Genomic DNA, 24,630 nt, shown 5'->3' with positions numbered 1-24,630 from the left:
TATCTTTTAATAGGATTTGTAAAATGTGGCACATATTATGGAGTACAGATTTTCCTTCTGAGAGACAAAAGGGAGGAGTTGAAAGAGTAAATCCCAGTAGGACAAGCTTTTGCCATATATTTTTGTTTGTGTTTTGAAAGCAGGAAATAAATCTTCCTTTGCAAAGGGGAACCCCTGTTTTGCAGTTAGACAAAGAATCCTGACATTACATGTGACAATCTATTCTGTAGACAAAAATACTATTGGTTAATTTTTAATCACAGTCACAATCCACAGATATGTAGACAAGTTAATAACAATTTCAATTCCATTTCTGACAAAATATCAGTTGACCAATACCATAAACAGAGGCATTTGTTATTGGTGTGGATTGTGAAAGGCGAGCAGAATAGTGTAGCTGATACATTCCCAAGCATTCTCAAGAATAAAGAACCTTAGTTCAACAAAGTATTCAATTGCTATATATATGCATACTGAAAATCTAGAATAAGAGTCATTAATAAAAGAACTCTGAAAAATTCTGGAAATATTTACAAGTTTACCATACCCACAATTTTTGTCATTCCTTCTCTGTTTTATGAAATTGTAAGTAATAAATCATTGAAACAGGAAAGGGTGCTGTGTAATGAAACCAAGAAAGAAAAAAATTGGTTAGACAGCATACCCCTCCATGGCTTACCTTGTATGGGAATGACACAAGAAAAGAAGTAAGTAGTGTTATCTTTAGATGGGAAAGTTTATTGGCCCATTGTCTCCAACTGGTATAGGTTTACTTAGGGCTGAGAATGACCCTCTAGTCCAAGAATAGGCCCATGGGGTTACATCATGTGGCAAGAAAAGAAAAGAAATTAGAGAAGAAATCCTGCCAAGAAGAATTTAGAAAGACAAATGAAGAAAATGAAAAAAAAAAAAAAAGAATAGTAGGAAGAAGATAAAGTGGAGCAGGAAGAGAAGGAAAAGACACAAAAGTGGAGGTATAAATGGTTCAGCTCAGTTTGTAATTCTCTTCAGGGTTTTCTTCAGAGCAATTTTGACATCCTGGTTCCTGAGGCTATAAATGGGAGGGTTCAACATGGGTACTACATTGGCGTAAAACACTGAGAAAAATTTCCCCTGACCCACAGACCCAGCAAATGATGGCTTGACATGAATGAGCAGCCCAAATCTATAGAATAGACCAAATGTTATGTGGGAGCCACGGTGCTGAAGGCTTTGGAGCAAACTTTATCTGATGGTATGTGAAGGATATTGAAAAGAATCAAGGTATAAGAAACGGAGATAATGAAGCTAGATACCATGACAACTGTGCCCACAACAACAGAAACCACAAGCTCATTGGCATAGGTGCTGCTGCAGGAGAGCTGGAGGATGTGGAAGATGTCACACAGATAATAGTTGATGATGTTGGAATCACAAAAGATCAGCCTGATCATATACCCTGTGTGGACCACGGCACTGGCAAACCCCATCACATATGAACCAGACATCAGCAGAGAACAGACCTGAGGGGACATGGTGATTGTGTACAGCAATGGCTTACAGATGGACACATAGCAATCACAGGCCATGGCTGTCTACACATAGCACTCAGAGTTGACAAAAAAGCAGAAGAAAAATAGCTGAGACATGCATCCTGTAAAGGAGATGATCTTCTTCTCTGAAATAAATCTCATTAGCATTTTGGGGGTAAAGACACATGAGTAACAGAGATCAATAAAGGACAGATTAAAGAGGAAAAAATACATGGGGGTGTGAAGGAGTGAATTTAGACAAATTAGATTCATCAAGCACAAACTGCCTACCACAGTGACCATGTAGTTCACCAGAAACAGGAAAAACAAGAGCAGTTGGAGTTCAGGTTGGTCTATGAATCCCATAAGGATAAACTCAGTCACAGGGGAGGCATTTTCCATAGCCATTCATTGCACAATTGTGATCTGCAGGAACAGGGGTAGAAACTGACATTAACAATGGACTTTTCTTCTTTGTTTTCCAAGGGAGAGCTGGATCTGCTGGTTTATAATCTCAGTTTTATAAAGACATACATTAAGACATCCAAAAAGCAAGACTTACGATTATTTCTGATGATTCCTCATTTTCTCCTTTCTACCCTTACTACTGTTGTTTGTCTCTGTTCAGAAAGCATGCTGGTAGACTCCCAGTGTCTCTGCATGTCATTTTCTCCGTTCTCCCCTGTGTCCGTTAAGGATCAGGGCTGAAAAGAGCAATTAAACAGATAGTGTTCCCCACAACCATTGATTTATGTAGTTTGGGGTCTGAAAAGAAAAGAGGGGGTTGATTCAACCCTCACCTTCTTTTTCCTAAATGCCTCACTGCCATTGAACTTTAAGGCTCCTTCTGCCCTACAGTCCTGAGAGGGTCGAAGTTTCTGACAATGAAGGAGGCAATATCTGCCAGCACGGTCCTCAGTCTTTGACTTGCTAAAAGAGGTATGCTGGGGAACAAGCCATAATTTCTATTTGAGAATTTACCCAGAAGGTCTTCTTCACTTGCAAGGAGGAAAGCAACCTTATATGAGCTCCAAAACAATCAGTTGATTCAAATGAGATTCTATTCCATGCCCTATAGTTCTGGGAAAATTGGAAGCACAGAAAATTATTCTCTCCCTCATGATTTCCTTTCAAGTTAAATGAGCCCACTGAGGGTAGAAATTACTGAGTTTGTGTTTCCATCCTGTATCATAGATCCTTGGAGACACAATGTTCTACTCAGTTTATAATTTCACAGTGAGAATTCTTAACCCCCAATGCAGAAAAATGGGTGCCCCTTTTGTACTTTCTTCATCATCTCCTGGTGTCTATGCACAGTTCTAAAAAAGGAACATCTGGGGCATGATCACTTGCCTTTACTAGCACTTTCCTAGAGCCTCTGGGATTGCATTAGTGAAACAGTGTATCATAGCTTTAGCACTGTCCATGCTTATGGATTTCACCTCTGTAAAGACGTGTTGTAGCAAAATGGTTAAAAGAACAGGCCCCTCAAGTCAGACTTAGTTTAAATCTGGATGTTAAACTTCTTAATTGTAAGACTGTAGACAATCATATAACCTCTCTGATCCCTGCATATTTTTATATACTTATCCCTATGTATATCTATAAAATGAGGCTAGCAAAAGAGCTATCTCATAGGGCTGTTTTGTGGATTAAATTAATTAAGTTACCCAAAGTTTATTAGGAACATGCCTGACATATAATAGAAGCCTGAGAAGTGTTCCCATTGCTATTAATCCATATTCATTATAGCAAGATTTCTCAACTTAGCACTAATGGTATTTTGAAGTGGATAATTCTTTGTTGTGTTCTGTGTATTATAGGATAGATCACATGCTAGGGCACAAAACAAGTCTCAACAAATTTTAGAGGACAGAACTTATATCAAGCATTTTTCCAACCACATGGTATAAAACTAAAAATCAATTACAGAAAGAAAAATGGGAAAAACACAAACATGTGGAGACTAAACAACATGCTACTAAAAAAGCAATTGGTCAATGAAGAAATCAAAGAGTAAATCAGAAAATACTTTGAAACAAATGAAAATGGAAACAACACAATCCAAAATCTATGGGATGCAGCAAAAGCAGTTCTAAGAGGGAAGTTTATAGTGATACAAGCTTTCCTCAAGAAAGAAGAAAAATCTCAAGTAAACAACCTAATCTACCACCTAAAAGAATTAGAATAAGAAGAAGTAAGAAAGCCCAAAGTCCAGGAGAAGGAAGGAAATAATAAAGTTCAGAGAGGAAATAAATAGAGATAGAAAAAATAACACAAAAGATCAAGGAAACAAAGAGCTAGTTTTTGAAAAGATTAAAAAAAAAAGATAAACCACTAGCCAAGCTCACCAGGAAGAAAATATAGAAAACCCAAATAAACAAAATAAGAAAAGAAAGAAGAGAAAGAACAACTGATACCACAGAGATACAAAAAAATCATAAGAGAATGTTACAAACAGTTATATGCCAAAAAATTGGACAACCTAAAAGTAATGGACAAATTTCTAGAGATATACGACCTTCCAAGACAGAATCAAGAAGAAACAGGCAATTTGAACTGACCAATCACTAGTAGTGAAATTGAATTTGCAATTAAATGTCTCCCAGAAAAAAAAAAAAAAAAAGCCCATGACTGAACAGCTTTACAGGGGAATTCTACCAAAAATATGAAGAAGAAATAATACCTATTCTTCTCAAACTGTTCCAAAAAATGAAGAGGACAGCACATTCCCAAACTCATTCTACAGGGCCACCATTACCCTGATACCAAAATCAGGCAAAGACACTACAAAAAAGGGAAGGTAGAGGCCAATATCTCTGACACATATAGATGCAAAAATCCTCAACAAAATATTAGCAAACCAAATCCAACAATATATAAAAAGGATCATACACCATGATCAAGTTGGATTTATTCTACAGTCACAAGGATGGTTCAGCATTCACAAATCAATCAATGTGATAAACCACATTAAGAAAAGGAAGAATAAAAATCACAGTCATCTCAATAGACAGAAAAAACATTTGACAAAATTCAACATCCAGTCATGATAAAAAACACTTAGCAAAGTGGGTATTGAGGGAACATATCTCAACATAATAAAGGCCATTTATGACGAATCCACATCTAACATCATACTCAATGGTGAAAAGCTGAGAACCATACAAGGATGCCAGTCTTGCAACTTCTATTTAACACAGAATTGGAAGTCCTAGCCACAGCAATCGCACAAGAAAAGGAAATAAGAGGTATCCTAATTCGAAGGGAAGAAGTAAAATTGCCACTATTTGCAGATGACATGATACTTTATATAGAAAATGCTAAAGTTTCCACCCCAAAGCTATTAGAATAAATGAATTCAGCAATGTTGTGGGATACAAGATAAACATACAGAAATCTGTTGAGTTTCCATACACAAATAATGAAGTATCAGAAAAAGAAAGTAAAAAATAAATCCCATTTAAAATAGTTTCAAAAAGAATAAAATACATAGGAATAAACTAAACCAAAGAGGTGAAAGACCTATAATCTGGAAAATATAAAACACTGATAAAGGAAACTGAATATGATACAAAGAAATGAAATGATATCCCGTGCTCTTGGGTTCAAAAAATTAATGTTGTTAAAATGGCCATACCACCCAAAGCAATCTAAAGATTTAATGCAATCCCTAACAAAATACCCATGATATTTTTCACAGATCTAGAACAATTAATCCTAAAATTCACATAGAACCAAAAAAGACCCCAAACTGCCAAAGCAATCTTGAGAAAAAAAGAACAAAGCTGGATGTATTACCCTACCAGACTTCAGACTATACTACAAAGCTACAGTAATCAAAACAGAGTGGCGCCTGTACAAAACCAGACACACAGATCAATGAAACAGAATAGAGATCCCAGAAAAAAACCCCACACATTTATTGTCAATTAATCTACAACAAAGAAGTGAAGAATATACGGTGAAGAAACGACATTCTTTTCAACAAGTGATGCTGGGAAAACTGGACAGCTACTTGTAAAACAATGGGATGATAACATTTCCTGACCATATACAAAAATAAACTGAAAATGGATTAAAGACCTAAATGTAAGACATGAAACCATAAAACTCCTAGAAGAAAACATAAGCAGAACACTCTTTGACATAAATTGTAGGAATATTTTTTTACATCTGTCACCTATGGTAAATGAAATAAAAGCAAACAGAAACAAACAGGACCTAATTAAACTTAAAAGCTTTTGCATAGCAAAGGAAACCATCAACAAAATGAAAAGACAACATACTGAATGAGAGAAAATATATATATATATATAAGTAATATGACTGATAATGTGTTAATATCCAACATATGTAAACAGATCATACAACTCAATATCAAAAAAACACAAACAACACAAGTTAAAAATGGATAGAAGACCTGAATAGACATTTTTCAAAAGGAGGCATATAGACGGCCAACAGACACATGAAAAGATGCTCAACATCGCTAACTGTCAGGGAAGTGCAAATCAAAACAACAAGATAGCGCCTCACAGCTGTCAGAGTGGCTATTATCAAAACTCTACAAATAACAAATGTTGGAGAAGATGTGGAGAAAAGAGAACACTTGTACACTGTTTGTGGGAGTGTAAATTGGTGCAGCCACCATGGAAAACAGTATGGAGGTTCCTCAAAAAAATTAAAAAATAGATCTACCATATGATCCAGCATTTCCACTGTTGCAGGTATATCTGGGAAAAAAACAAAAACACTAATTTAAAAAGATACATATGCCCCAATGTTTGTAGCAGCACTATTTACAATTGCCAAGATATGGAAGCAACCCAAAGGCCCATTGACAGACGAATGGATAAAGATATGATAGATAGATAGATAGACAGATAAAGATGGAATATTACTCAGCCATAAAAATATTGAAATTCTGCCATTTGCAGCAACATGAATGGACCTAGTGAAATAAGTCAGAGAAAAACAAATACTGTATTATATCACTTATATATGGAATCTAAAAAAATAATACAAATGAATGTATATGCAAAACAGAAACATGCTCACAGATATAGAAAACAAACTAGTAGTTACCAAAGGGGAGAGGGAAGGAGGGAGGGGCAGATTACATGTATGGGACTAAGACTTAAAAACTATGTATAAAATAAATAATCAGCAAGGATATATTGTACAGTACAGTGAAATATAGCCATTATTTTGTAATAACTTTAAATGGAGTATAATCTATAAAAATATTGAATCACTATGTTGTACAAATGAAACTAATATGATGGTATAAATCAACTATACTTTGTTAAAAAGGAAACATAAATCTTAAGTGTATGGCTCAATGAATTTTACCTATATATATGCCCATGTAAAATATAGTTCAAGATACACATTTCCTAGAAAGGTTCCCTTGTTCCCCTTCTCAGTCAATACCCACCCCCTTCCCAGAGGTAACCACTATTCTTACTTCTTGCCCTCCAAATACATCTGACATTCTAAATATACAAACAGAAAAGCACTGGAGAAATAGGGAAATTAGAGAAAACAGCATCTACTTTATATCTGTTTATTATCTTATTGGAGAGACAAGGTGTTATGGTCAAGTGTTGAAATACTAAACCCCCCAAAGGTGATGATATTGGGAGATGGGGCCTTAGGAGGTACTTAAGTCATGAAGATGGAATCCTCATAATTGGGATTAGTACCTTATAAAAGACATCTCACAGAAATCACTAGCCCCTTCCACCTTGTGAGCATATAATGAGAAGGCAGCGACCCAGAAAAGTGCCCTCACCCGTTTATGCTGGTACCCTGGTCTTGGACTTCCAACCTCCAGAACTGTGAGAAATAAATTTCTGTTGTTTATAAGTCATTGAGTCTGTGGTATTTTGTTATAGCAGCCTGAATGGACAGAGATACAGGTTTAAATAAGCACAAAAAATGTTGAAAAAAATATAGTTTATTATCATTAATATACACCTTTTTTCATGATAAATCCCATTAGATAAGTAAAACAATGTCTAACATATTTCTCCTAACTTAATGTGCAGTATTTTCCTTTAAAGTGATAAATAACAAACTATGCAGTAAGAGCTATGTGTTCTTTTTTAAAATATTTGATGTCATTGTAGATAATATCGAATGCAAGTTTTATAATAAACCAGTCAGCCCCCTTGCTAGGATCCTAAGTTACATATGTATTATTCCTTTAATGGTACTTTGTTAACACCATCTTTGGCAATAAAAGGTGGAGCTACATGTATTCTCTTCAATATTAAATGAACTGGGCTGATAGAGGCTCTCAAAAACAGGTGGTACATGGTATAGATTTTGCCATTCTCAAAGGGAATAAGAAAGGGCAAAATATAAAAAGAAAGTTGATAAGAAATATAGAACAAAAGGAAAAGATCAGAGAATCTGATCATACTTCAAGCTATATACTAGTTTGTATTAAGACATTTTATTGAATCCTGTTCCCTATACCAGCAAGAGTATCGACAAGAATGAGAATATTTCTACAGTATTTGGCACTTCTGTGTTTAGATGAGTAAGATATAATTTTAACTTTCTGTGATTTATGATTCACCATATTTGTCCAGATTAGGAATAACTCAGAAGATGGAAGTATGAAAAAATTATTTTTAAAAAGGTCAGCATATTTATTCCTTTTATAAACATGTTGTTAGTTATTTAGTAAACTGATATGAGGTGCAGGAGATACAGAGGCCAAATATGAGACAAGATCAGCAATGAGGGAAGTGATAAGTCTATACCACATATAAAAAAATCTGTAGAAGCAACATGGTGATAAATACACTCTTCTTGAAAGACACCAGTAAAAATTAATAAAACGTTGAATTTCTTTACAATATCGCTGATTCAAATTAGAACATGGTTCTCCTCTGGATTTTTAAACAGGGATTTCCTCAGTGTAACTTTGATATCCTTGTTTCTCAAAGTGTAAATCAAAGGATTGACCATGGGCACCACATTAGTATAGAAAACAGAAGAAATTTTTTTCAGGTCCATAGATCCAGGAGAAGAATATTTAAGGTATATGAATGCTGCTGAACCAAAAAAAAGAGAAAGAGCAATGATGTGGGAGCTACAGGTGCTGAAGGCTTTCGATCTTCCCTGAGCGGATTTGATATGAAGAATGCTAGTAAGGATGAAGATGTTAGAAACTAGGATGGTGAAACTGGGTACTGTGATATTAATACCCACAACAATGAGAACTACCACCTCACTGACATAAGTGCTGGTACAAGAGAGTTGGAGGAGTGGGAGGATGTCACACAAGTAATGGTTGATTATATTAACATTGCAGAAGGTTAGTCTAAGCATGCACCCTGTGTGGGCAGAGGCTCCAGTAAACCCCACCACATACGCAGCCAAAGATAGCACCAAACAGACCTTATGGAACATGGTGACCTTATACAGCAATGGAGTACAGATGGCCACATAGCGATCACAGGCCATTGAGGTCAACATATAGCACTCAGAGATGACAAAAAAGAGAAAGAAAAACAGCTGAGTCATGCACCCAACATAGGAGATGATATTCTTCCTGAATACAAAGTTCATCAGCATCTGGGGGGTGAAAACAGAGGAGCAACAGAGATCAATGAAGGTTAGGATGAAGACTAAATAGTACACGGGGGTGTGGGGGTGAGAATTTAGACCAATAAGAATGATCGAGCCCAGGTTGCCCACCATGGTGACAATGTAGATCATTAGAAACAGGTAAAAGAGGGACTGCTGGAGCTCTGGGTGGTCTGTTAATCCAGAAGAATAAATTCAGTCACTAAGGAGTCATTTCTAGCCAGCATTCTCAACTTCGGAAATCTGTGAGAATAGAAGAAAACTACATTAATAGGGAACCCAGCTCTGTCCTTACAGACTCTCTTTTATATGAGCTTTACAAGAAAGAGACTCAGACTGGCAGAAATCATGTCTTCCTTTGCTTCATAGGGTCTGTAAGTACTTCAACACACACCCCTCAACATTTAAATCACTGTCTTTTGTTGCATGAGCTGCACGGAACAAACAACGGCTTTATCTTTACTAGAAGACAGAGGGATGGGGTAGCTGAGGAACAAGCCTACTTGTTGATGGGCTTTGGTGGTGGGGTTGTATCCCCATCTCTCCATCCTATTCATCTGACCAGTCACTTTTTAGTTCCTACTCATGTTTCCATCACTCTACTAGGTATCTCAGTTCCCCTGTGATGACCTTCAAGAAAGAGAGAACTCCCACAGGGCAGAGACCATAACCATATTCTGCTTCCTAGAAGGGAGTTGCTAAGAGTCTCTCGGATTTTCCGGTACTTTACTACAAGATTCCATGAAGTCAGTAATTGATAACAGGTACGGAGGAGAGCCTTGGTGGCCTAAACTTTATACTTAACCATATACTGCATTGTTTCCACACATTCTCCTCCTCTGTTCCATCCTAGCTGAATATAGAATGAATAAAGGAAGTTGGATGTGCTTTCCCAGGTTTTGTAGGATGGCATGAAAGCGAAATAAATTAATTTGGGTGCTGATTAAATTAGCTGTTGTTAGTGAATATATATCAAGCTGTATACTTACTATGACATGTAAACTTGTACAGTACATATATTTCGACAAAAATATTTTTTTTTCACACACACTGTATTTTATTTTTACAAGAAATAAACTGACACCAAGCATTGTAAATGGATGACCACAACAAAAGCAACAATGATTGCAATTACCAAACATGAAACACACTCATACTATGTCATAATACTGACATTCAGTCCAGTAATCCTCCACTGTAACAGCTCCTTTACTTTGCTGTGAAAATTGATTTGTATATTTTTTGCCTCTGAGTCCTTGTGGGATTTTTTTTTTTTATTCAAACAGAAAGTCACAAAAATTATAATCATCCTCATCAGTTCACTCAGTCCCATGTAATTTTTTTTTTCATCTTGATCTTTTGTTAGCACTTTTATGAATTCATCAGTTTTCCATTAGAGTTCTGAAAATGCTTATTCATTCAGTTCAGCAGTATAGTCAGTTACCAGAAACCTGTACTTGTCAGAGTCTTTTCCATGAATTCCTTGAAGATGAAACCCTTTTATAGGAACATTTTTGCGAAAACATCAGAGTACACCCAGAACTGTCTGTAAATGACAAAAGACTTAAAAATGACCACGGTTAAAGATTTGATGAAAGTTCATAATAATGCAATTGACAAGGAAATTTAGTTATTTCTGAGATATACATTTTAAAGTAATAACTAGAATTATGACTTATAACATTATACAAGAGCATATAAGAGTTTTAGAAATTTCATGTAAGGTCTGAAACATTTATATTAACATATTTCCATACAAATAACTCTGGCAACCATAGACACTACAGAATTAAACATAGCCAAAATCCTAGCCAGGATACCAAAAATTCTCACCCTAATAGCCATTAACTAAGTTTTTAGTACCTGAGACAGCACATTCTCTTTCAACAAAATACTACAAGACAAAGAAACAGTCTAAAGAGATAATGCAAGCCACAGAACCAGACTCAGATAAGAATGAGATGTGGAAGTTATTGAAAAGGAAATTAAAATGACTATAATGAATATGTTAAGGACTCTAAGGGAAAAATAGACAACGTGTAAGAATCGATGGGTAAACAGAGAGATGGAAACTCTAACAAAAACTATCAAAAGAAAGTGCTAGAAATAAAAGGCACAGTAACATAAATGAAGCATTCCTTCTACGTGCTCATCAAAACCCAACACAGCTTAGAAAAAGAACCAGTGGCTTGAAGATCAGGCAACTGAAAGTTCCCAAAATCAAATCCAAAGAAAAAAAAGTGTAAAATAGAACATTCAAAAACTCTGAAACAACTTCAAAAGTGAAAAAATATGCATAATTGGAATATCAGAAGGTGAGAGTGAACAGCTGATCCTCCTCTTCCTTACATTTTCTTGAGAAGTGATTTATATAACTAAGTTAATTTACACATTTAAATCATTTACATTTCTTTTTTGATTTCTTACTATTATCTCCATAGCATTATATGTTTGCCCTTATGAGGATTTGGCATCAATAACTAACACAGATTTCATTCAGGAGAACACCCTTTTACTCAAAGTCTTACTCAGTGCAACTTGGACATCTTTGTTCCTCAAACTGTAAATGAAAAGATTCATCATTGGCCCCACAATGGTGTAAAAAACTGTGGATACTTTATCTCGATTCAGAGACCCAGCAGGAAAAGGCTTCAGATACATGAATGCTGATGATCCAAAGAAAAGAGAAACCAGAATTATGTGAGAGCTGCAGGTACTGAAGGCTTTGGACCTGCCCTCTGTAGTACAGATGCCGAGGATGTTGGAGAGGATCAAGGTATAAGAAATGGAGATGGTGAGACTGGGCCCTATGACACTGACGCCCGCCACAACGAAAACCACCAGCTCATTGATGGAGTTGCTTGTGCAAGAGAGCTGGAGGAGAGGAGGAATGTCACACATGTAATGATCGGTGATGTGGCCATCACAGAAGGAGAGTCTCAGCATGCACCCAGTGTGGGCCATGGTACCCACAAGCCCCATCATGTATGCACCCACCCTCTGCGTGAGGCAGACCTGAGGGGACATGGAGACCCTGTAAAGCAGGGGCTTACAGAAGGCCACATATCGATCATAGGCCATTGACGTCAAAATACAGCACTTTTCAATAACAAAGAAGGAGAAGAAACAGAGCTGAACCATGCACTCTGCTTAAGAGATGACATTTTGGTTTACAAAACTCATCAGCATTTTAGGGGTAATGACAGAGGAGTAGCAGAGATCAATGAAGAAAAAGTTGAAGAGAAAGTAGTACATGGGAGTGTGCAGGTGAGGGTTCAGACCGATCAGAATAATCAAGCCAATGTTCCCCACCATGGTGACCAGATATATTCCTAAGAAAATGAGAAAGAGAGGCAGCTGGAGTTCTGGCTATTGTGTTAAACCCAGCAGGATAAACTCAGTCACTGAAGAGTCGTTCCCTGGGGCCATGCTTCCCTAGGACATATCTGTGGGAACAGGACAAAGGGTAACATTAAAATGAGTACCCAGCTCTCTCCACCCAATCCCACTATAATGAGGTTGAGACCCAGAATAGGAGAATGAACCCAAGCCAACCCTCTGTGTGCCTTTGTTTTCTCCTTTGTGTAAAGGCTGAGGGAATTTTTAAAGATAATATATATCAAAAACACTAACGAGCAAGTTCTACAGGGATAAGATTCAGTAACCCTGTGACCACACATGACTACAGCATCTCTGCTCCACTTCTGCTTTGATAGCTTACCAGGCCCACCTAATGATCAATGATTGTCTCAGCAGAGAGAAGGTGTGTCATTTCAGGGAGTCCTTGGCTTTCTGAGATGAGGTTTGGAAGAATAACATGACAGATAAAATTCAACACTCACCCTTTTACATGGGGGCCTCAATCCTGCTGGATTAACTGAGCTCAGAGAAATAAAGTAACTTCCATCCTCCCAGACCGTCAGACTTCCACAAGCTCTCAGAAAGGTCCTAATGCCTCTCCCTGCTGAATTCAACATAGACTCAGATCAAAGTTGCTAAGCTCAGAGAAAAGAATATAATTTCCATCCTCCCTGAATGTCACAAAGAGGACTTCCACAGACTCTCAAAAAGGTCTCAATGTCTCTCCCTGACTGCATAGACTCAGATCAAAAGGCAGATTTGGGTCAATACAGGAAGTTTTCAAATGCTAAAATCAAGGTCAGCTCACTATGAGAGGCCATTAGGAACCATTCGAGATTTTTACTTCTCTTTTGACACAGGATTGAAATAATCTAAGTGCAAGCTTAGAAAGAGTAATATGGCAATGGCTGGCAGAATGGACTGGCGTAAGAGAGACTGGAGGCAAGGTGACTCGCAAGAGGCAATTACAATAGTCGATGAATGATAAAAATGCCCTGAATTAACAGTGCTACTGTGAGCAATTCAAAGAAACAAACACATGCAAGAGACACTGAAAGGAAAGAGCCATCAGAACTTCTCACAAAGGGGATAGAAGTAGACCAAAAAAATCCCAAAGATATTAGCCTAGGTGCTTGGTTAAATTATGGTGTTAACTACAAACAGAGAGAATTCAGAAAGAATGGAAATATTCATAAACAATATGCATTCAGTTTTGAACATGGTGATCTTGAGTTGCCATCTGGACAAGCAAGTAGAAGTTTACAACCTAAATAAGGCTAAATAATGCTCAAGAGGAAGACCAGAATCTGAGAAAAAGATTTGGGGACCATTTCCACAGAGGTTAAAGCCATGGAATCAGGTGAACTCAATGAGAAAGAATAAAAAGAAAAAGAGCAGAGACGCAAGAAAAACATGTGGGAAATCCCTCATATGGTTTTTACACGTAGGATAGTTGAAAACCTAATCATTACAAAAATGAGTCCCAATTATTATCATCAGACACTTAGAAATTACAAGGGGACTAAAAATTCCTTAGGGCAAACTTGAAATGTGTCTCACAAGATAGACATTCTTGGGCTTAGCCTTGATGAGGACCTTAGAGATTCATTAAAACTATTTTATTTCCTGGAAAATGTTAAGAACTCTTATTTAGGTGATGCAAGAACCAGAAACACTCCCTTTAAGTTTATATTACATCAAATCACATTACAAGAAAAGTTTGTGGCAAGGTACTAAATTAGAATTAAAGGTCATTCTTTCACCTTTAACATAACCAATGTAAATACAGGCAGAGAATGAGTGTAGAGATACTCTGAGCTTATTCTTACATTGCAAAACTAACTCATTACCCTCCTTTCTTCTACCTACATGATGGTCACAGTAGCCTGATTTAGTTATAATGAAATGTGTCAAATAGTTATCCTTTTCACTGATATATACCACGGTATCTTTTGTTAATTCCTGGCTCCTTTTTAAGTAACTCAAGCCTGATATGTTCTAATTTATCAAAGTCAGTGGCAATTTAAGTTTTATACCATATTATCATAAAGATGCAAAAAATGTAAACCTTTTTTAACTAAATAGAATTTTAATTTGCAGTATTATGTCACCCTGAGCTAAGCTGCTGCAAGCATCTGGAATCACTGGCTAATAATATATTTTTAAATGTAAATATATAATGGAAAGCGTTAAATCTGCAAGTGTCAGGAAGAAAATGGGAAGGCAAGATCTAATTCAGCAGATCTGGGGTGGGGTCCTAGATTCTGGTTTGTTTGTTGTTTGTTTGTTTTTGAAAGGTGTAAAGTCTGTGTCTAAATTCATGTTTTTGCAAATGGACATCTGATTTTTCTAGCATCATTTGTGAAGAAGACTACCATTATTCCATTGATTGCCTTTGCTCTTTTGTCAAAGATCAGTTGACTATATTTTGTAGGTCAACTTCAGGTTCTCTCTTCTGATCCATTGTCTTTTCTTTCATCACTACCACACTGACTTGATTACTGTAGTTTTATAGTGAGTCCTGAAGTTGGACAGTATCTGTCCTACAACTTTGTTCTCCTTCAGTATTGTATTTGATATTTTGGGTCTTTTCCCTTTCCATATAAACTTTAGAATCAGTTTGTTGATATCCACAAAAACTTGCTGGGATTTTGATTGGGATCACATTGACGATATAGATGAAGTTAAGAAGAATTGACAACTTAACATAATTGAGTCTTCTAATCCACAAACATGGAGTATATTTCCATTTATTTAGATTTTTTTATTACTTTTATTAGAGTTTTGTTGTTTTCCACATATGGATCCTTTATATATTTTGTTAGACTTATAACTAAGTATTTCTTCTTTTTGGAGGGTAGGGGTGGGGTGACAATATGAATAGTATTGAGTTTTCCATTACAAATTCCAATCATCCGGTGCCTGGTATATAGGAAAGCTATTAACCTTTGTATGTTAACTTTGTATCCTGTGACTCTCCTGTAGCTACTTATTAGTTCCAAGAGGTTTTTTTGTTCATTTGTTTAGTAGTTGTTGCTGTCAATTTTGAGGGACTGTCTACAGAGACAATCATGTCATCTGAGAACACAGACAATTGTATTTCTTTTTTTCCAATATGTATTTTAAAATGGTTTAAAGTTATCATTCCAAGAAGCAATACAGGCTCAAATATTAATAAATTTGAAAAAAGGTATCTCAACATCCTTTGTCCTAAGGAAAATGTAAATTAAAATTATAATGAGATACCACTGCATACACACTAGAATGGCTAAAATTAATGACTGTCTATACCAAGTGAACATGTGGATGTGGAACACCTGGAAATTTCATACACTGCTGTTAGAAGAGTAAAATTATATAGGTACTTTGGAAAACAAATTGGTATTTTCTAGTAAAGTTGCACCATATGTAGCATCTGATCCAGACATTCCACAGCTATCACATATACAGAGAAATTAGTGCATATGTCAAAAAAAAATACTTGTACAAGAATGTTCACTGAGGTTTTATTTCAATAGCCAGATTTCCATCAATAAGAGAATAGATAAGGAAATTGCAGAAAATACATTCAATGAGATATTTCTCATAAAACTATGTTCTGATACATGCACCAATATGGTTGAAATACAAAAATCATTATGTTGAACGGAGATGGCAGACTCAAAAGAGTATAAACAGTATGATTTTATTTATAAGATTTTAAAGAACAGGCAAAATTACTCTAAAGTGATAGAAATGAGAGCAATGGTTACCTCAACTGGTGCATGGGATTTGTCTACTGACTAGAAAGTGACATAAGGGAAATTTCTGGGGTCATAGAAATGTTCTGTATCTTTTTCTGGGTGGTGATTAAATGAGTTTATACTTAGGTAAGAAGTCATCAAGCTGTAGACCTCATATTTGTATATTTTACTGTATGTAAACTAGGCCTCATAAAATATAATTTGAAATGTTTTTATAAAACTTTATAAGGAAAATTTATTTGTATAAAAATTTATACAGCTCAATAGTTTAAACAATATATTGTTCAGTAGATCTCTCAGGACTTACTATGGAAAACTAGTCTGTGTTTTTGTAACACATCTCTAATATCTACTATCAGTATGGGTAGGCCAATCCACACCTTTCCATACCAACCTTAGAGGCTTAATACTGGACCAGATGGGTCAGTAGTCTTACATAGGATTGGGCTTGGGTGTTTCCATAAAGAATATTCTGACTTATATTGAATCCATGTCTCCAACCTGGGGAAATTCAATGAAGTTGACATAAAGAAAGAAAACCGAGAAAAAAAATAATCAGATACAACTGGGACATTAATCACTTCCCGTTTAAGCTTGTGCTCCATGAGCCCTGCCAATTATTACAGTGTGTTTGTGTTTCTATCACCAATAGTGACAGCCAAGCTTCAATCTCTTTTTTCTTTCTTATAAAAAATTTACAAATGAGTTATTTCAGTTTAAAAATATGGCAACATTTCTTGTTTAAAATAACAGGAAATCCAACTAAAAACCAGCCTAAAACTTGGCATGCAAAAAGCAGGAAAATTCAATCCACAATGAGGAAAAACCTCAATCTGTAGAAACATACTGAAAATAACATATTTTAAAATTAGCAGACAAGAAAAAAAGAGCTGTTATTAATATATTCTATATATTCAAGAAAAAAATGTCAAGGCATGACAAGGCCCACATTGACTTCCTTGATCTGAAAAATACAATGTGTGAAATGAAAAATACACCAAATCCAAAAAAATACATAATCCAAAAATAAGTATGAGAAAAACATTAGAAATCCCAATTGAGGGATATTCTACAAAATACCTGACTAATACTCTTCAAAACTGTCAAAGTTATCCAAAACATGGGAAGTCTGAGAAAATGTGACAGCCAAGAGGAACCCAGTGAGACATGACTAATCAACGCAATGTGGTATACCGAATGGGATCCTAGGATAGAAAAGGGACATTAGGTAAAAACTAAGAAAATCTGGATAAAGTATGGACTTTAACAATAATTATCAATATTGGTTCACTAACTGTGACATATGTATCACACTAATGTAAGATAGCAAGAGGAACAAGATATGAAATATATAGTAACTCCCTGTATTATATTAGCAATTCTTCTATAAATCTAAAATAATTCTAAAATAAAAAATTTATGTAAAAATAAATGTGTTGAATGGAGTTAACACCACATCAGAAGAAACGGTGAGTGAACTTAAAGAATAGCAATAGAAAGTACCCAAAATGATATCCAGAGACAAAAAAAAAAAGCCTAGAAAAGAATGAACAGAGCATCAGTGAGCCCTAAGACATCATATTATGTAATTGGAGTAACCTCATATGTATGTAATTGGAGTCCCAGACAGCAGAGAGGAGGAGTGGTAGAAAAATATTTGAAGACATAACAGCTGAAGACATCCACCTAAAGTATCACTATACAGTGAATGCCCCCTTACCACCTAATCTAATTTGAGAACAAAGTTGACTAAATAAGCTATTTAACAACTGTCATTTCTGGTATTGTTGGACTAGGCTATTGGGTCTACCACTCACTCAAAACAGCTAAAAATACTGAATAAAATATTCTACAATATTTTATGAACTGGTTTGTGATTACATAAATTTTGCATTATTTATTAAATTGCAAATGTATGTATTATGAAGTTTTCAGGATATATTTGATGGTAAAATCAGAAAAGTTCATATATTCATTACCTACTATAATAATGTAAATTATTCAAACATCAGAAATATCTCTTAAATGAGATTTATCATTTTTTATTAAATAACATTCCCAAATAAAATATACTCATAATTCTAAATGAAAATTGGTACTTGCTTCTGGAATATAATTTCTTTGTTAACAGGCTTTGTGCTTGAAAGTTATTTGCAATTCTTGAACAAGAATTTGTAATGACTATATCTCCAATTTCTTTTATAATCATCATCAATGAGAAATTTTGTATGCATAAGTGGTAGAGTTTAGATCATTCTTACCACCATTTAATACTTTGCCGTTGAAATCATATTTAAATAATGTGAGTTATTTTCTTTTTACTGACAAATTTAATGTTCAACAAATTTGGAACTAATTTCGCTTTTTCATTTCAAATATTTCAAAATAACAGAGAAACCCAATTTGCAGAAGGCTTGTGCATTCTTAGAGCAATCACACTTCAACTAGTTTAGATGCCACGAAAAGGATAAATTGGCTGGAGATGGACAGAAATACGTGAAATGGGGAGCTAGAGACTAGGGCATCTGCCTGGAGCTGCGAACATCAGGACTCCTTGCCTGGCGTCCACCACAGGCCAAGCACTGTGCTCCTGGGCACCTGAAACAGACTCCCCCAGCAGCCCTGTGGGACTCTGGTCCACCACAGGCACTGTCCCCTCTGCATGTGGCTGCTGTAGCTGGTGACCAGGTGGTGGAGTGCCTTTTTGGTTGGGCTGTTGAAATAGAGCAGTGAGTGCCTCCCTTGGCTGACCATTCTTGATGCTGGCCAAAGTACGGTATATGCCATCACGTCAGACACATTCTATTCTTACCCTTCCGAGAGCATCTGTCTAGGATATACTCTAGGCTCGATGCCTTTAATGTGAATTCATCTGGGGATTCCGCATGAAGAAAACAAACTTTTTTCCCAATTAAAATTGTATTTATGAAGCATATACAGAAGGATAATAAAGATACCTATATCTTCAAGAAATTCATCAAGTTATGGACATAATACTTCCAAATATCCTAAAGGTGTTTTAAAAATGTTTGATATATTGAAAAAATTTTTACTTCGAGTTCTATAATTATAGTTATTTTTAAAACACAATTGAATTTTTAATCATTTTAGTTTTTTATGAGTTTTGATTTTAATAATTTTAAATGATCATTTTTGCCACGTTGATCAAAAGAATATAAAGTCAACTTGTAAAGTAAGTCTGTTGATTCACAGACCAAGCCAGGCATTTTACTGACTCATACTGCCAGCAGAGTGTGCTGGGAAATTGGATATCACATTCAGACTACAAGGCATGTGTCATGCCTGCAACTATATTTTGCCTACATAAACCAACATAATCCCAAAAAGGGTGTGAAACTGGTAAGTCATGAATATACATGGCCTTTTATTTGGCTGGACAGGGCCAACCATTCATGGAGGTGTGTCTCTCTCCACACGTTTTGTCTGCTTGGTTCTACTGCATTTTAACCTCAGATGAACTCTCCCCGTGTAGTGAAAACAGGACTACTAGAATCCCTAGATTTAATCTTACCAATTCAGTAACTACAAGTAGAAAAGTTTGTTTAAATAATTTTGGCAGAAAAGACTGTAGTCAAATGACTATTTCTGACTAATCACTGTCATCAGGGTTTGGCATGTGCTAATTAGACAGGATATGTCTTGTGAAATGGGCAAGTCCGTCCAACAAAATCACATGAAAGGTGTTCCCTGTTTCAAATTCCAGTCAAAAAACAGCATACTATGTATTTCCCATGGAGGATATTTTAAAAAGATAATTGGATATATAGACATTGCAAGGAGGAAAGAGCAAAAGATGAAGCAGAGAAAACATAAAGACTAATAACCTATAAAAAATAGCTACCCAGAACTGAGAGAACAAACAGAAAGAATAAGAAGCATAACCAGATTCTAGAATCTCAGAGGAGAAGCTCTATAGGATTGATGCTTGGATTAATGGAGGGTTTGGAGATGCCCCACAGCTGGTGCTTGGACCTCTGCAATAGAGGCTCCAAGAAGGTGCAAGGTCCAACATGGAGGGAGACCAAGAAGAAGGCCTGACAAGTGCTTGAGCCACTCAAGGGGCAAAGTATGGGCAATAAAGTGAGGGAGGATACTACAGCTGTTAAGGAACTGTTGTCCAGCTATTTACTATACATAAGGGGGTGTACCAAGTTTGGCACATTTCCATGTGCTTATTGGCTATTTACATATGTTCGTTTGGGATGTGTCTTTCAAATCATTTGCCAATATATGATATGATGTTTTCATCACTGAGATACATTTTATATTCTGGATACAATACCTTTATCAAATATATGTTTTGCAAATATTCTTCCAGTCTGTGTCTTGCCTATAAATATTTTTTTGATAAACAGATGTTCTAATTTAAATGAAACTCATTTTCTCTTTTTTTTTTTTCTTTTAGATTTAGTGCTTTCCAGAATATGTTTAAGAAATCTGTGCCTACACTAACATACTTTTCTATGTTTTCTTCTAGAAGGTTTATGTTAAAGTTTCATGTGTATAGTTTTGATCTATTTAAAATTAATTTTTGTGTATGATGTGAGGTAGAGATCAAAGTTCATTGTTTTCCTCATGAGTAGTTAGTATTTCCAGCATCAATTGCTTAGAATGATTTTTCTTTACTTACAGATTTACACAATTGCTCAGTTAAAAATCAATCAACTATATAAGTGAGGATCTGTTTCCGAATATTCTATTGTGTCCCATGGATTTATCTATATTTATAACAAAACCAATCTGTCTTGATTAACATATCCTAAAACTAAGGTTTAAAATCAGTTAGTGTTAAGTCCTCTATGTCATTTTAGAGTTCTCCAAGAAACAGATGCTAAGAAATGATTAGACTTCCAAGACATTTATTGTGGTAAGTGCCTGTGAAGGATAAAATGGGAATGAGTGGGAGTCAGTGAGAAAGCCTTCAGACCAGGATGAAAGTGTGATACCTACGAAAGGAGAGAGAGAAGAAAGGATTGGGTTGGAAAACCTCAGACCACAGTGCAGTTCAAAAAAATCTCAAATAGGATGATAGGAAGTCCCTAAACAAAGACTGCCTATCAGAAGAGATCCACGTTACACAGAAATTGTCCAGGCCGGTATGACCCACCATGCTAAGCCATTGGCTGAGCCCATCTTAGAGTAAGCATGGACTCTGCCTGAACACTATGGTGGATCCAAAGGAGTATTGGCTATAGACAGTCAATGATGCTCCCCACAGGTGGCTCTACTGAAAGGGAGTCAGCAGCACCTCTCTATGGTTGCCACACTTTACTCCTCAAAAGAAATTATACCCCAAAGTTCCTTCTGACTTATTTTTTGTCATTTATTACTATATTTTATTAATTATTATTTATAACATTAAATTTATTATTATTCAAACAAGATAATCCAATTCAACAAGAATATTTTTGACCTGCCACTATATTTGATACTCTAAATATATGAATGGGAAAAGCACTGGAGAAACAGGGAAATTATAGGGAGAAGCATCTAGGTAAATATATTTATTGTCTTACTGGTGAGATGAGGTTTAAGTAAGTTCAAAAAATGTTGCTAGGATTATGGTTTACTATATTAATACACAACTTTTTTCATGATACTTCACTGGATAAGTGAAACATGGCTAAAATGTTTCTCCTAACACCATGTGTAGTATTTTCCTAAAGTGATAAAAAACAAAATTGACAGTAAAACCATATGCTTTTTTCAAAATATCTGGTGTCATTTTAGAGAGTAATAAACACAAATTTTATAATAAACCACCCATTATGCTTACTGGGATCCTGAGATACATATGTATTATTCTTCTAATCATCCTCTCTTAATTCCATGTTTGGCAATAAATGGTGGAGTTATATGTATTCTCTTCAATATTAAAGGCATTTGCCTTATAGAGGGTCTCAGAAGCAGGTGGCATGTAAAACAGATTTGGCCATTTTCAAAGGGAACAAGAAAAATAATAATAATAAAAGGAAAATTGGTATGAAAAATAGAACAAAATGATAACATCAGAAGGATCTGATCCTACTTTAAGCTATATATGCAATTTGCAATGAAGACATTTCTTTGAATCCTTCTTCCTATACCAGGAACAATATTGTTTTAAAAGACAATTATTCTGCAGTGTTTGGGCACTTCTGTGTCTAGAACAGCAAGCTCTAATTTTAACTTTATGTATTTATGAAACTCACCATATTTGTCCAGATTAGGAATAGCCCAGGAGACAAAGACAGTATGAAAAAAATCATACTTTCCTTTTATGAAGATGCTACTAGTTATTTAGGAAACTGGTACAAGATGCAAGAGATACGTAGGAAAAGTGAGACAAGCTATAAGGAAAGTGATGAGACAAGTCTATTATACCACATATAACACAATCTGTAGGACATAGTTATGAACAAATATCATCTTGAAAGACAATAAAAATTGAATGTCTTTACATTATTGTTGTTTGTAATTAGAACATGTTTCTCCTCTGGATTTTAAAATTTATTTATTTTTATTTATTTATGGCTGTGTTGGGTCTTCGTTTCTGTGCGAGGGCTTTCTCTAGTTGTGGCAAGCGGGGGCCACTCTTCATTGCGGTGCGCGGGCCTCTCACTATCACGGCCTCTCTTGTTGTGGAGCACAGGCTCCAGACGCGCAGGCTCAGTAGTTGTGGCTCACGGGCCCAGTTGCTCCGCGGCATGTGGGATCCTCCCTGACCAGGGCTCGAACCCGTGTCCTCTGCATTGGCAGGCAGATTCTCAACCACTGCGCCACCAGGGAAGCCCTCTCCTCTGGATTTTAAACAGGGATTTCCTCATTGCAACTCTGACATCTTTGTTCCTCAAACTAAATCAGAGGACTGAGCATGGGTCCCACATTAGTATAAAAAACAGGAGAAACTTTCCCCTGCTCCATAGATCCAGGAGAAGAATATTTAAGGTACATGAATGCTGCTGAACCAAAAAAAAGAGAAAGAGCAATGATGTGGGAGCTACAGGTGCTGAAGGCTTTCGATCTTCCCTGAGCGGATTTGATATGAAGAATGCTAGTGAGGATGAAGAGGTAAGAAATTAGGATGGTGAAACTGGGTACTGTGATATTAATACCCACACAATGAGAACTACCACCTCACTGACATAAGTGCTGGTGCAAGAGAGTTGGAAGAGAGGGAGGATGTCACACAAGTAATGGTTGATTATATTAACATGGCAGAAGGTTAGTCTAAGCATGCACCCTGTGTGGGCAGAGGCTCCAGTAAACCCCATCACATACGCAGCCAAAGATAGCACCAAACAGACCTTATGGAACATGGTGACCTTATACAGCAATGGAGTACAGATGGCCACATAGCGATCACAGGCCATTGAGGTCAACATATAGCACTCAGAGATGACAAAAAAGAGAAAGAAAAACAGCTGAGTCATGCACCCAACATAGGAGATGATATTCTTCCTGAATACAAAGTTCATCAGCATCTGGGGGGTGAAAAGAGAGGAGTAACAGAGATCAATGAAGGATAGGATGAAGACTAAATAGTACACGGGGGTGTGGAGGTGAGAATTTAGACCAATAAGAATGATCGAGCCTAGGTTGCCCACCATGGTGACAATGTAGATCATTAGAAACAGGTAAGAGAGGGACTGCTGGAGCTCTGGATGGTCTGTTAATCCAGCAAGAATAAATTCAGTCACTAAGGAGTCATTTCTAGCCAGCATTCTTAACTTCAGAAATCTGTGAGAATGGAAGAAAACTCCATCAATAGGGAACCCAGCTCTGTCCTTACAGACTCTCTTTTATATGAGCTTTATGTGAAAGAGACTCAGACTGGCAGAAATCACATAAGTCCTCCTTTGCTTCATAAGGTCTGAAGGTACACACCCCTCAACATTTAAATCACTGTCCTTCATTGCATGAACTGCATGTGACAAACAACTGCTCTATCTTACGAGAAGATAGAGGGATGGGGTAGCTGAGGAGCAAGCCTACTTGCTGATGGGCTTCAGATATGGGAATGTATCCCCATTTCTCCCCCCTATTCATCTGATTCATCATTTCCTAGTTCCTACTCATGTTTCCATTACCCTACTAGGTACCTCAGGTCCCCTGTTTTGACCATCAAGAAAGATCCCTACAGGGAAGAGACCATACAGATATTCTGCTACCAGGAAGTCTCTCATAGTCTCTAAGGTTTTCAGATACTTTACTATAAGAATCCAGGAAGCTAATAATTGATAACAGGTATTGAGGTGAACCTTGGTAACCTAAGTTTTATACTTAACCATACACTCCAGTGTTTCCACACATTCTCCTCTGCTCTATCCTAGCTGGACAGCGAATGAATAAAGGAAGGTGGATGTGCTTTCCTAGGTTTTGTAGGATGGCATGAATGAGAAATGTTAATT

The 24,630-nt window shown here is 36.2% G+C and overlaps 3 protein-coding genes and 1 pseudogene across 3 annotated transcripts; all 4 read right to left on the bottom strand.

Moving 5' to 3' along the window:
* Nucleotides 1–990: 990 nt before the first annotated feature.
* On the bottom strand, nt 991–1,943 carry LOC132369577 (olfactory receptor 143-like). The gene is given in 2 exon segments (XM_059929264.1): nt 991–1,199; nt 1,202–1,943. Coding segments are annotated over 2 exon segments (927 nt in total). The 5' UTR covers nt 1,920–1,943.
* A 6,450-nt stretch (nt 1,944–8,393) lies between these two features.
* LOC132369545 (olfactory receptor 8B3-like) lies at nt 8,394–9,343 on the bottom strand. Its single transcript, XM_059929225.1, is given in 2 exon segments — nt 8,394–9,304; nt 9,307–9,343. Coding segments are annotated over 2 exon segments (948 nt in total).
* Nucleotides 9,344–11,612: 2,269 nt separating this feature from the next.
* On the bottom strand, nt 11,613–12,560 carry LOC132369576 (olfactory receptor 8B3-like; annotated as a pseudogene).
* A 6,168-nt stretch (nt 12,561–18,728) lies between these two features.
* On the bottom strand, nt 18,729–23,943 carry LOC132369543 (olfactory receptor 8B3-like). The gene is given in 4 exon segments (XM_059929223.1): nt 18,729–18,981; nt 23,033–23,077; nt 23,079–23,337; nt 23,340–23,943. Coding segments are annotated over 4 exon segments (1,161 nt in total).
* Nucleotides 23,944–24,630: the final 687 nt, after the last annotated feature.

This window comes from Balaenoptera ricei, chromosome 8, assembly GCF_028023285.1.
Source record: "Balaenoptera ricei isolate mBalRic1 chromosome 8, mBalRic1.hap2, whole genome shotgun sequence".
Taxonomy (NCBI): domain Eukaryota; kingdom Metazoa; phylum Chordata; class Mammalia; order Artiodactyla; family Balaenopteridae; genus Balaenoptera; species Balaenoptera ricei.
The sequence above is the reverse complement of the archived record's forward strand: the minus strand, read 5'-3'. Positions and strand labels throughout refer to the sequence as shown.